Genomic DNA, 12405 nt, shown 5'->3' with positions numbered 1-12405 from the left:
AGAAGAACACTATTACTAACGTGTGCATATGTGCTGCTAACATGTACACTTGTGCAATGCTCTACTAGCACAAGAAATGCAGCTCGCCTGTTTAAGTGTGCGTGTTCCTACTTCCAATGAGCTACACAATACAGAGGCTGTCCATCTTCTAACCTCGCCTTAACATCTATGTTTGTTATGCCACAACAAACCATGGGAGAAATCTGCATCATAATCCTTAGCTGGGGCATCACCAGCCCGGATCAAAGGGCATAATGATAAAGGAAGGTGGTAGGACGCATGTCTTGACAGAATGCAGCGAGAGCGAAGCAGCTCTATTTGATTTCCGTACAGATTTAAACTCCCTCCCCATGAAAAATCAAAAGGCAAGCATCTTCCATAGTATTTTAAAACCTTTCTATTTTGGTTACCTGGAGAAGGTAACCCTGGAGAAAGGGAGGCATTTAGGGATTTTAGAATTTAGGCTGCAATCCAAGGTACCCCTACCTCTTGAACTCAATGGGACTTACATCTCAGTAGACATGCATAGGACTGCACCGTAAATTTGTTTTAATGTTACCTACTTTAAGCTTTTTGGACTGGATAGAGCAGTCTAGAAATGTAATAAAGGCCCGGGTGGGGGGGGGGGGGGAAGGGCAGTTGCACCAGTAATAGAAACACATATGAAAACATTCCTCAGCTCACACTCTGGAAATTATTTCCTAGGCTTTCCAATGGCAACTTCAACAGAGGTAAAGAGTTTAAGAGCGGGTAGCCCAACTCTTAGGTATGCAGACAACCACTTACTGCTTGTACAGCAGAAACCTGGTACAGTACTCTTTATATTACTTTATGTGGGCCAACAGAGCAATCATGAAAATAATTTCCCCCTTGGCAGTATAAAGGAGGTGACTTCAGAAGAGTCCTTGCTGGTTGTGCTATGACCTGCAGATGACCATCTGGCCGCAAACCACGGGGAAGCAGGCCTTATCCATGGTGACCCCCACCTTATGCAAGGCCCTCCCTCTGGGTATTCAGGAGGCACTGACTGTGATGCGTTTTAGGTACCAGTTCAAGGCACATCTCTTTACTCAAGCCTTCCCTTGGTGATTGTGCTGCACAGTTAGTTTGTTTAGTACTCATAGTACTCTTAGTTTTGTTTTTAAATATTTTAAACGTTTTAATTGATGATGTCTGTTTTATTACGATACGTTTTAATCTTTGTCTTCGTAAACCGTTTAGACCTATCTAAGTGGTATATAAATTGATTAAATAAGTAATAAGCAGTCATACCTTGCAGTAGTCAACAGTTGCCAAGAATTCATAGGACCCCAATGATAATTCAGGTCTATCATAGTAGTCCACCCGTCTGCCTGTGTGATCCAAATGCTGGAAGTAGTGAGACGGCACTAGGAACAGAGGAAAAGGAGAGGAACTTACATAAATGTACTTTTTCTTTAGACAGTTAGTAATGTTTTTTGTGGCAAGTAAGTTCACATTTAGATCCCAGTAAAGGAAAAGTTTGACAGACACTCTAGAAAACACTCTTTTTAAGCAAGGAAATAAATTTATCAAATGCCTCCTGGGTGCAGTTACCTGCGATTGTCCAGTTTTGTGTATTACATTTATTTAATGTCAGTTGTTAAATATTGGAGCACGTCCATATTAATGGATATTGTTGCCAGTCAATAATCATGACTACTCAGTACTCATTTAACAGAAGTATATTATGAGGCAGGTCTCTGTACTTCCCAATTGTAATGCTCAAGCACTGAAATTAGTATTAGATTGTTTAAAAAAGCAAGTTTTCTTGGTACTCTTAAGACATAGATAGGTGCAAATGTGTGTGGATAATGTGAGTAGGATTTCCTATGATTAGTAGAAGCAGGATAATGGAACGTAAGCAAACACATGGCTTTTTTCTTTTTTGCATAATCTATGCAGGTCACAGAATTCAGCTAATCTTAGTAAACACATCCCTAATTAAAGAGTTGTCAAGCTTTGTGTATTCTTTCTAAATGACTCATTTAAAAAGAAAATATTTCAGAGAACGATTATAAATAGAAAAAATAAAGATATTAAGGGTTAAGTTTTAGAATTAACCTTAATTGATGAGTTATGGATCACAAAGAGGCTGCACTAATCACTTTGCTCCTTGAGGATTGTAGCATTCATTAACTGCCTTCCTATATGAAAGGCTAAGATTAACATAGCAATGCCACATGCAGCACAAAAAAAGGATTACATTTCTTAGTTTATGCAATTAAAATCCAGTCTTAAGAAAGCTGTATTGTGCAGCTTATATCAATAATGTAAGCTACATAATGTTTCTTGTTTTGCATAATTTTGCAAATTTTATTATTTTGTATATCTTTTTAAACAGAAACCTGCCTTCAACCAGTAAACCCCTAATTAGTCTACATTTTTGGGTTCTAGGATTTCCACAATTATGGCCTACAAGCTTTCAAGGATATCATCGCAACCACAAGGGTCAGAAATTTGCTTTTTCTTTTTAAAAGCAGAGATTCACAGGAAGTTGCATTCAATACTACATTCCATGCTTTTTCTATGTACACCCACAATGCGCCGCATGGAAAGACCAGTCTGCTATAGCCATTGCTACTTAATTAAGGGTAGGAGTATGGGAACCACCTCCAGTTACTCCAAGGCTGAAGAAGGCCCAACGCACCCAAGTGTTTGATGCTATAGTGAGCCAAACATGCAGACTTGCTCTTAAGCTTAGTAATATCTGCACACGCTCCATCAAAAGGGAAGGAAACTGCTCAAAATCCAAACAGGGCATATGTATGGTCTTTGGCTTGATACATTGCTTATCCAGAATTTAAGCCCAAAATTTACAATGCAGTCAATCAACATGAAAGTATTAGTAATCTACCCTTGGGATTTGTTACATGATTTATGCCATTGGATAACCTTCAGTTTATACTTCCTTGCAACATAAACAGAACCACTTCCCTTCTCATTCTCCACAACTGTCTCAGTAGAAAAATCTTACCCTCGGTGACACAACTACAGAAGCAGCACTGGAATCTTCTTCCACCCTCAATGAATTGCATAAAAGGGCACATATAGGCCTTGCACCTATTGCACCGGATAGGACCCGATTCTCCATGGTCTACCAAATAAGGAGGAGTCTGGAAAGAAAATAAAATCTGGATATTGATGCTATTTAAAGCAACTTCCCTTGTTCTCCCCAGCAGGTGATACCTGTGAACATTTCTTCTGCACTTTGGTCTAGTATTCACGTCAGCAACGCAACAAACCTTTTCCTACATCTATAATATAAGATCAGTTGTGTAAAACTATATCAAACAAATCCTATATTTTCTTGGGCTGGGATGGGGGGGAAAGAGTAAAGAAAGAAAACTTAGAAAATCCTACTGCCACCTTCAAAGTTTACAATGGTTAAATTAATTCCATTTAAAATGGGAAAATACATTTAAACCATTGAATCTTTTGTCAAAGTTAAGATCTGTGACAAAGCACAGCTCTGGAACAAGTTACAAGCACGCCATCCTTGTTTCAGTCAGCTTTTGTCTATGAAATGTTTTTACTACCATGTTTTTACTACCACTAAAATGTTTTTCTCATTTTAGTGTGGCCAAAAAAGCTCATATGAAGCTTTCAATGTAGACCATTTTGTCATGTTTAACCCATAGAATGATGAAACATTTTACTGTGCCAATGTCTGCTAATGTAAGGAATAACTAAGACTTCGTTACATCCAGTTCTTGATCAGGCCAAGGGTTCTATATTTTTATAAATTCTTTATTGAACCAGTTTCTGTATAACTAGGAGCACCTTATCTGAAGACAAAGAAATAAGGTACCAGTTCTATTTTTAATGGAGAAACAGAATCAATACCTAGGGCTCTAAAAAACATTCAAGTATGCTGCCACTGCAGGGGCTACAGATGCACCCTTCAAGGCAGCGAACAACCCACTGACAAAAAGCCTTCAAATGCCTTCTTGTACTAAGGAGAAAATATCTCTAAGGAACAGGCGCTACATTTCAACCATTCTGAAAGTGGGTTTTGCTAGTTCCCCTTCAACACCCCTCCTTCTGTATACCTAGCTGGTTTAGAGTGTCTTATTTCCGGGGGGGGCGGAGCCTGGCAGCCATGGAACTGGTAAGAGTTTCTTGAAGTTCTAACCGGCCATGCCGGAAAAGTCAATTATCTCTTTTAAAAGGGCATAAATCTCAAATGAATATGATGGAAAAGGACTATGAATACTAACTGTCGGTGTTGTTGATATTTGTGAAACTCGAAATGATATAAGGAGTGGGGAAATCGACGTGGTTACAGCTGGCAAAGCAGCGTTTCGGAGTGAAGAATGAGATTGAAAGTAAACTGCTTGTTATGGTTAGAAGCTCTCCCAGCGAACGCTGACTTGATTTATGGTGAATCTCACTCCTTACTGGAGAAGAAAGAGTTGTTAATCACCGGGAACTACAGAGAGATAAAAGCAGCCCGGGCAGGGAAGGAGAGACGGTGTTGATTAATTCGGGACACTAAGAAAGAGATTTATAAGGAGTGGGGAAATCGACGCAGTTACAGTTTAAAGCAGCATTTGGAGTGGAGAGTAAGATTAAAAATAAACTGTTTGCTATTGTCGACTCTCCCAGCAAATGCTGACTTGATTTATGGTGAATCTCACTCCTTACTGGAGAAGAAAGAGTTACTTACCGGGAATTACAGAGAGACAAAAGCAGCCCGGGCAAGGAAGGAGAGATTGCTATGATCAATCCGAGACATTAAGAAAGAGATTTATGCCCTATGTCGAACATTAAAAAAAAACAAAAAACAGAAATTGCAAAAGTTACCTGGTCAAGGAAAAGACCTAGTAATCATAACCTCCCCACCTTGAGAAGTTGGCTTCGGAAGAAGTGCAGGGAGAGACGGAAATAGCGGCGGCAGACCCTAAAATGGCGGAAGGTGGCAAGGCACCAATTGGCAAGGAGCCAGCCACCATGGCTGAAATCAAAAGCTTTATAGTAGAAAATAATGAAACTATCTTTAAAAGAATCGATCAACAGGCTGAGAGATCAGATAAACGAATGGCAGTGTTGGCTGGTAAGATTGCTCAGAATGTTAAGAGCATAAAAAATTTGGAGGCTGGAGCAAATTTGCTGGAGAAAAGACAGGATGTTTTTGAAAAAAGCTCTAATGTCCAATTCCAGGACCATGAATTAAGGCTGATCCAATTAGAAGACCAGAACCGTCGATCATCAATTCGTATCAAACATCTGATTCAATCACCAGGAGAAGACTTGAGGGATATAATCTTGCAGTGGTTCAAAGATATGATGCCTGATTTGGAAATAGAGGACTGTGATTTGGATAGAATTCATAGAGTGGGGGGACAAAACTACAAGGGAGCTACTAGAGACATTCTGGTCAAATTTGGCAATTATTACAAGAGCAAGTTATGAAGAAATTGAGATCCATGGCCCTGCTACAATATAAAGGCAAAACAGTACAAATTTATAACGATCTTTGTCAGCATACACTTAATTGGAGACGCAGTGTTAAGCAGATAACGGAAATATTAACGAAAAAAGCAATAAAATACGCTTGGGGTTACCCTGCATTTTTAAGATTTACATATGGTGAGAGGCAGCACAGAGTAACCTCTTTGGATCAGGGCAAGGAGCTGTTGAAGAGCTTGGGTCTGTATGATGATGCTTAGTTTGACTGAAACAGGCGGGGAGGGAAGTGAGGCTGGGGCATCTGGGATGTAATAGAATTGATAAATGCATTATGAGATAATTGTAGATAGAATTGTTAAAATATAGAGACCTTGCCGGCCAGGCGAAGCACTGCCTCCCCACCCCCCTTAAAGTAGATGGCCGGAGTGATAGACTTATGGGGATTTGGGGGGGGGGAAGAGGTGGGGGGGGTAGGGGGGATGGAGTGGGTTGGAGTAAGGGATTTGAGGGTTTTTTTATGGTGTTTGTGTTTTTATGTATGTGAATTTGAGTTACAGAGCACAAGGGATCGGAAGAGACATCAAAAGGGTGACTATGGATAAAAAAATAAAAGTATCAACGCTCAATGTTAAAGGTTTGGGGGCAGTCGTGAAAAGAAGGAGAATTGAACAAATGTTAAATAAAGAAGGATCTGACATTATTATGTTGCAAGAAACACACCAGGGGTTCGAGGACGTAAATCAGATAAGGATAAAGTGGTCAGTTTATTATGAAAGTCATTGGGGACTTCAAAAAAAATGGAGTGGCTACTTTGATTTAAAAAAAAAAGTGGATTTATATGAGAAACTATAAAGAAGGATGATAAGGGTAGATACCTTATGATAAAAGGTCAAATTGAAGGTAAAATATATACATTAGTTAATGTTTATGCCCCAAATGAGAGACATAGAGAGTTTTTTATAAAATTATTTAAAGAAATAGAAGAATTTAAGGAGGGGTATGTTATCTTAGCTGGGGATTTTAATATAGTGATGGATAATAGATGGGACAGGTCAAACCCCACTAACGTTGAAAAGAGAAATAATATTACTATAATGAACAAATTAGTAAAAGAAAATGACTATGTGGACTGCTGGCGTTTACTTAATGGGGCAAAGCCTGGGTTTTCATATTATTCCCCAGTTCATCATACATACTCTAGGATAGATTATATATTTGTCTCGAAAGAGTTTGCAACTAAGGTTTGTAAAATGGAAATGGGGGTAATAAAGGTAACAGATCACGCATTGTTAAGTTTAGAGTTTACAGTTAAGAAGAATTACAAAGAAGCGTATAGGTGGAAAATGAATACAAAAATATTGAAATATAATAAAGTGGTAGAAAAAATTCAGAGGGAATTGTCAGAGTCCTGGGAAATTAATGAAAAGGGAGGAACGGCAGGGTCAGTGGTTTGGGACACCATGAAGGCTATAGCAAGTGGAATTTGTATTAGAGAAATGTGTAATTTAAAAAGACAACAGTATGCAGAGCAGGAGAAGTTAGAGACAGAGATTAGGAGTTTGGAGGAAGAATATTGGCAGGGTAAAAATAAATATAAATTAATAGAAATACAAGCTAAGAAAAAGGAGTTAGAGAATATAAATATAGAACAGGTTCAGAAAAACATAATTTATATGAAAAGGGAGTATTTTGAAAATAGTAATAGAAATTCTAGATTGCTTGCCAGACTCACACAAAAGGAAAAAGCGAGAAATGGGATAGGAGCATTGAAGGATAAACAAGGGAATTATTGTCATACAATGAAGGATAAAATAAAAAAATTTCAGGAATTTTATCAAGAACTATATAAGGAAAAAGATATCCAAAAAAAGAAGTTGGAGGATTATATAGAAAGGTATATAAAGAAGGGAATAAAAATAGAACATAAAGAGCTAATGGAGAAGGTAATAACTCAAAGAGAAGTTGAAGAAGTAATAGATAATTTGAAAGTGGGTAAATCACCAGGAGCAGATGGTCTAGGATCAAAATATTATAAGGTCTTCAAAGGGTTTTTAGTACCGAAATTATTGAAACTTTATAACGCTATATTGCAAGGAGAGAAGATACCAGAATCATGGGAACATTCATTGATAATATTAATTCCAAAACCAGATAAAGATTTGACTGTCCCTGATTCATATAAGTTAAACAAATTTATATCGGAATATATAGGAGAAGACCAATGTGGATTTGTGGCGGGCAGACAGATGCACAATTTAGTGGGAAGAGTTTTAAATGCAATACATGTGATAAAAAAATCTAAGATTAAGGCAGGAATTTTGGCATTGGATATCTTTAAGGCTTTTGATTGTGTGAGCTGGCAGGCACTAAAGATTATTTTAGATAAAATAGGATTTGGAAATAAATTTAAAACAATAATAGAACAGTTATATTCCCAAAATACAGCTGTAGTGGTGGTAAACGACGGACTCACCGATAAGATACGACTAACCAGAGGTACAAGACAAGGATATCCGCTCTCGCCGGTCCTGTTTGTAATGGTTATGGAAGTACTGGCGAATGCATTAAGAGATGATGGAGAGATAGAAGGAATTGGTGGTGTAAAAAAAATAAAATTGAATATGTTTGCGGATGATACCCTATTAACTATTAAGAATCCAATAAGAAAGATAGACAGAATTAAACAACAATTGAGAGAATTTGAAGAAGTTACTGGATTAAGAATAAACTGGTCCAAATCAGAGATGATTTTGTTTAATTATACTAAAAAGGAAGAAAAGGAATGGGAACGGAAGGGAATAGAAATGAGAGTTAAGGAACAGATTAGATATTTTGGAATCAAAATTACAAAAAATTTAGATAATTTAGAGAAGGAAAATTTAATTAAGTTAAAAAAAGAGGTTTTTAATAAAATTGGAAAAATATAAAAGATTAAATTTATCCTGGTTTGGAAGAATAGCATTAATAAAAATGAAGATTTTAGCAAAGATTAATTTTGTGTTTAGGATGTTACCAATAAAAATTTCAGAATTAGAGATAAAAAGTTGGCAAAATATTATAAACAATTATTGTAATGGAGATAAGAAAGCGAGGGTAAATAAGAATAATTGGTATTTAAGTCAAAAGAAGGGTGGAATGGGTCTCCCAAATATAAAATTATATTATATTATTTATTTATTTATTACATTTCTATACCGCCCAATAGCCGAAGCTCTCTGGGCGGTTCACAAAAATTAAAACCATCATAATTGAACCAACAAGTTAAAAAACACAAATACAAAATACAATATAAAAAGCACAACCAGGATAAAACCACGCAGCAAAATTGATATAAGGTTAAAATACAGAGTTAAAACAGTATAATTTAAGTTAAAATTAAGTGTTAAAATACTGAGTGAATAAAAAGGTCTTCAGCTGGCGACGAAAGGAGTACAGTGAAGGCACCAGGCGGACCTCTCTGGGGAGCTCATTCCACAACCGGGGTGCCACAGCGGAGAAAGCCCTCCTCCTAGTAGCCACCTGCCTCACTTCCTTTGGGAGAGGCTCACGGAGAAGGGCCCCTGTAGATGATCTTAAGGTCCGGGTAGGTACATATGGGAGGAGGCGTTCCTTCAAATAACCTGGCCCCAAACCGTTTAGGGCTTTAAATGTCAATACCAGCACTTTGAATCGGGCCCGGATATTATGTAGCAAACAGGTTAAGGCATATTGTAGAAGCAATTATAGGAGTAGGAGATCTAGATTGGATGGAGGACAAAACCACAAGTAATGTAGAGATGATATTAGAAAATGTTTTTTTTAGGGAAGGAGGGAGAAAATGGGTTGAAAGTATAGGTAATCCGCTCCTGAGGTCTCACTGGGAAATCTGGAGTAAATTTAAAGGGGAGCTGCTTCCGAACAGCTCCCCTTTGTCACCGGTAATAATGTTAAAGAATTTCCCAGAGGAACTGAAGGGCAGATTAAGTAAAATATTAATAGAGAAAAATAAAATGAAATTAAAGGATTGGTTGAGAGAAGTAAATACAAGAGAAGATATGGAAGAGGTTTTAAAAGAGAAAAAATTAACTTGGTTAGATTATAGGCAATTAGAACAGTGGAATAAAAAGTGGATTAGAGAAAATAGAGATTGTAGAGAAATGACAAAGTTTGAGGAATTAATAGTTAAAAGGGAAAAATGTAAGGGAGGAAGTTCAGCATTAAAAGGGTTAATGAGTGAAATATATAAAATATTGCTGGAGAAAGGGCTGGTGGATAGTTCAGGAAAATTGGTATGGGAGACAGATTTGAAGGTACAAATAGGACGACAGAGCTGGGAGGGACTCTGGAAACAAAGAGTGTTGAGAAGTATGTCAGTGAGAATAAAAAAGAACTATTTTAAAATTTTGTGGAGGTGGTACCTAACCCCGATTAGATTGAATAAGATAATCAGCATTCAGCAAACTGTTGGAGAGGTTGTGGGGAAAAAGGAACGTATTTACATATGTGGTGGGAATGCAAATATGTACAAAGATTATGGAAGATGGTGTTTTTGGAAATTGAAGAAATAGTGGGAATGAAAATAGAACAAACACCAAAAATTGCATTACTGTCACTATTTGAAGATTTAAAATGTGGAAAAGAAATTAAAGAATTGATATCGAGTTTGCTGACTGCAGCACGATTGATGGTAGCTAGGAACTGGAAGATTCAAGGGGAATACTCTATTGAAGAATGGTATAAAGAAGTTTGGGATATAGCTATTAATGATAAATTGACTTGTAATATTAAGTGGAGGAAAGGTATAACGAAAATAAATGAGTTTGAAGGAATTTGGAAACAGTTCCTAATATTTGTGTTTTCTAAGGGAAGTGGGAAACCACCAGCAGAAGAGAGTATGAGATTTTGGAGTCAGGAATAGATCCTGAGGTGGGGGGTGCACTTGTATGTTATTATTATTTATTTATTTATTTATTTATTTATTTATTTATTTATATAGCACCATCAATGTACATGGTGCTGTACAGAGCAAAACAGTAAATAGCAAGACCCTGCCGCATAGGCTTACATTTGATTATGTTATGATATGATATATTTTATAGTTACTATCTATTCAATATATATGTATTCAATATTTATTCAACATGTATGTAGTAGGTTGTTGTTGTTGTTGTTTTCTTTTACTGTAATGATGTATGTTTAATTAATGTGGAAAAGCAATAAAAATTATTAAAAAAAAATAGAGTGTCTTCTTTCCCCTAACAGATGGAGGACACAGCTGCTAAGCAAGTCCCTTAACACTGGGAGCAAAACTTGCCAAATTTTAAAAATGCTTGCCTAGCCAGGCTCTGCATGAAGCTACCTTTTCGACATCCAGGTCAAGTCTTCCCCACTTCTCTGAAATAAGCATCTAGCTTCTAAAGCAACAGTTGATCAGACTGCTAAAGTTGACTGACTCAATGAACAGCATGTTTTACAAGTGAAGTATCTTTACTATGTTTTATTTTTCCATGGGAAGTCCTTTGGCTCAAAATATAATCGTTATAATGTCTTGAATGGCTAAAGCAGGCTGTAACGATCTTGCATATAAAAGTCAGTTCGTGGGTTCCATTTTGTTGCTCACACTAGCGGGACCCTAGGTAAGAGCTATGCAGATACCGTCTGGCTCACTTTTTCATTCACTCATATGAGAGAATATAAAGTACTGGACACCTTTCATGCAACAGCGATTGTCAGGTGCTACTTTTACCCACTGGGCTGGGACTCTCGTCACAGCAACCATCATTTCCAACTACTCTGTAATGAAGAGCAGCAGGACATCAGCTCAGAGGAGGGAGTATCATCTGGGCCCCCTGAGCCTTACCTGAAAGAGCAGGAATGATAAGAAACAGGTAGTTTCCTAGTAGGCACCAGAGGCCAAGGCCCCACATGGAAACACAACCATCTCCAACCGTTATTACAGCTATTCTGAGGAAGGTCAAGTCACCAGGCTATTTCTTGGAGGCCTCTCTTTGAAATACGAGCAGCCTATTGCCACCCCATCTGGTCATTGTAAGAACCAAAGAACATTAAGAAGAACAGATCCCTGAATGTTCTTGTTTTCTTTCTCCCCACCCCCACCTATTCCCATTCTCCTTTCCACTCTAGATTGTAAACCTGGGGGGCGCTTTGTTTTTATTAATGCATAAAGCCACTTTGGGAGCTTTATTATGTCTATAAATAAATGAACCCGAAGTTAAACAAATAGAATATTTTTTAAAACAATTAATGCAAATTTAAGGAAGAATTCAACTGGACAATGAAGCCAGTGAAGGGGCTAGTTGAATACAGTTAAAAATGACAAACTAGAATTAGCCTCCCAGGAAGCCAGCTGATAAACAAAGAAATTACCGTTGCTAGTTCGTAGCTAGTAACTTTCTTTGATCACATACAAAAACCTTGATCAAAATTGTATGGCTTACAATTTTGTAAACATCTATTTGAGTCCTTTATTTAGTGAAGCTAAAAAAATAAAAGATCACAGAGATATGCATGGAACATAGACATAATAAATTTATACTTCTTGCTATTTCATTTGCCTGAGTTGTTTGGTTTTTTAGGGTCTGTGAACTGGAAATAAAGAACTACATTCTATTTCATCTGAAGTCTCTGGAAGCAACCTCACCTCTTCTGTAGGCAGTGCAGCCAATGGCTTTATGACTGCAGCAAGAGGAACTTGAGACTGTTTAGCCATATCTGAAGTGCAGGGGATATTATAGGATGTACATCTTATGTAGCGGGGGCTTGCATTCCCTGAAAAGTAGAAGAAATCAAAACTCTATCTGTACATTAATACCAAACTAACAGATTGTATACCCCACTCTCCAGTATTAACGTTCCCATGTTGGTTAACAGTCACATAAAAATTGTAAGCCAGACAATTAGAATAATTAAATCATATATCAAAGCAAAACAGCAAGGCAATAAAGATTGCTGCAGCTGGATAAACCATAGAAGAAA

The 12405-nt window shown here is 37.3% G+C and overlaps 1 protein-coding gene across 5 annotated transcripts in view; it reads right to left on the bottom strand.

The window, feature by feature from the left end:
- SEC24C (SEC24 homolog C, COPII coat complex component) overlaps positions 1-12405 on the bottom strand; it is a 70105-nt gene that overhangs the window by 30854 nt on the left and 26846 nt on the right. For all 5 annotated transcript variants that reach the window (XM_063128822.1, XM_063128821.1, XM_063128820.1 and 2 more), the window contains 3 exons: positions 12071-12198; positions 2996-3134; positions 1273-1388 (listed from right to left, as the gene is read on the bottom strand). In XM_063128822.1, coding sequence (XP_062984892.1) covers positions 1273-1388; positions 2996-3134; positions 12071-12198 — 383 coding nt within the window. The remainder of the gene's footprint in view (positions 1-1272; positions 1389-2995; positions 3135-12070; positions 12199-12405) is intronic.

Source organism: Elgaria multicarinata, chromosome 6, assembly GCF_023053635.1.
Source record: "Elgaria multicarinata webbii isolate HBS135686 ecotype San Diego chromosome 6, rElgMul1.1.pri, whole genome shotgun sequence".
NCBI lineage: Eukaryota > Metazoa > Chordata > Lepidosauria > Squamata > Anguidae > Elgaria > Elgaria multicarinata.
Note: the sequence above shows the minus strand (reverse complement) of the source record. Positions and strands in the feature narration are given on the sequence as shown.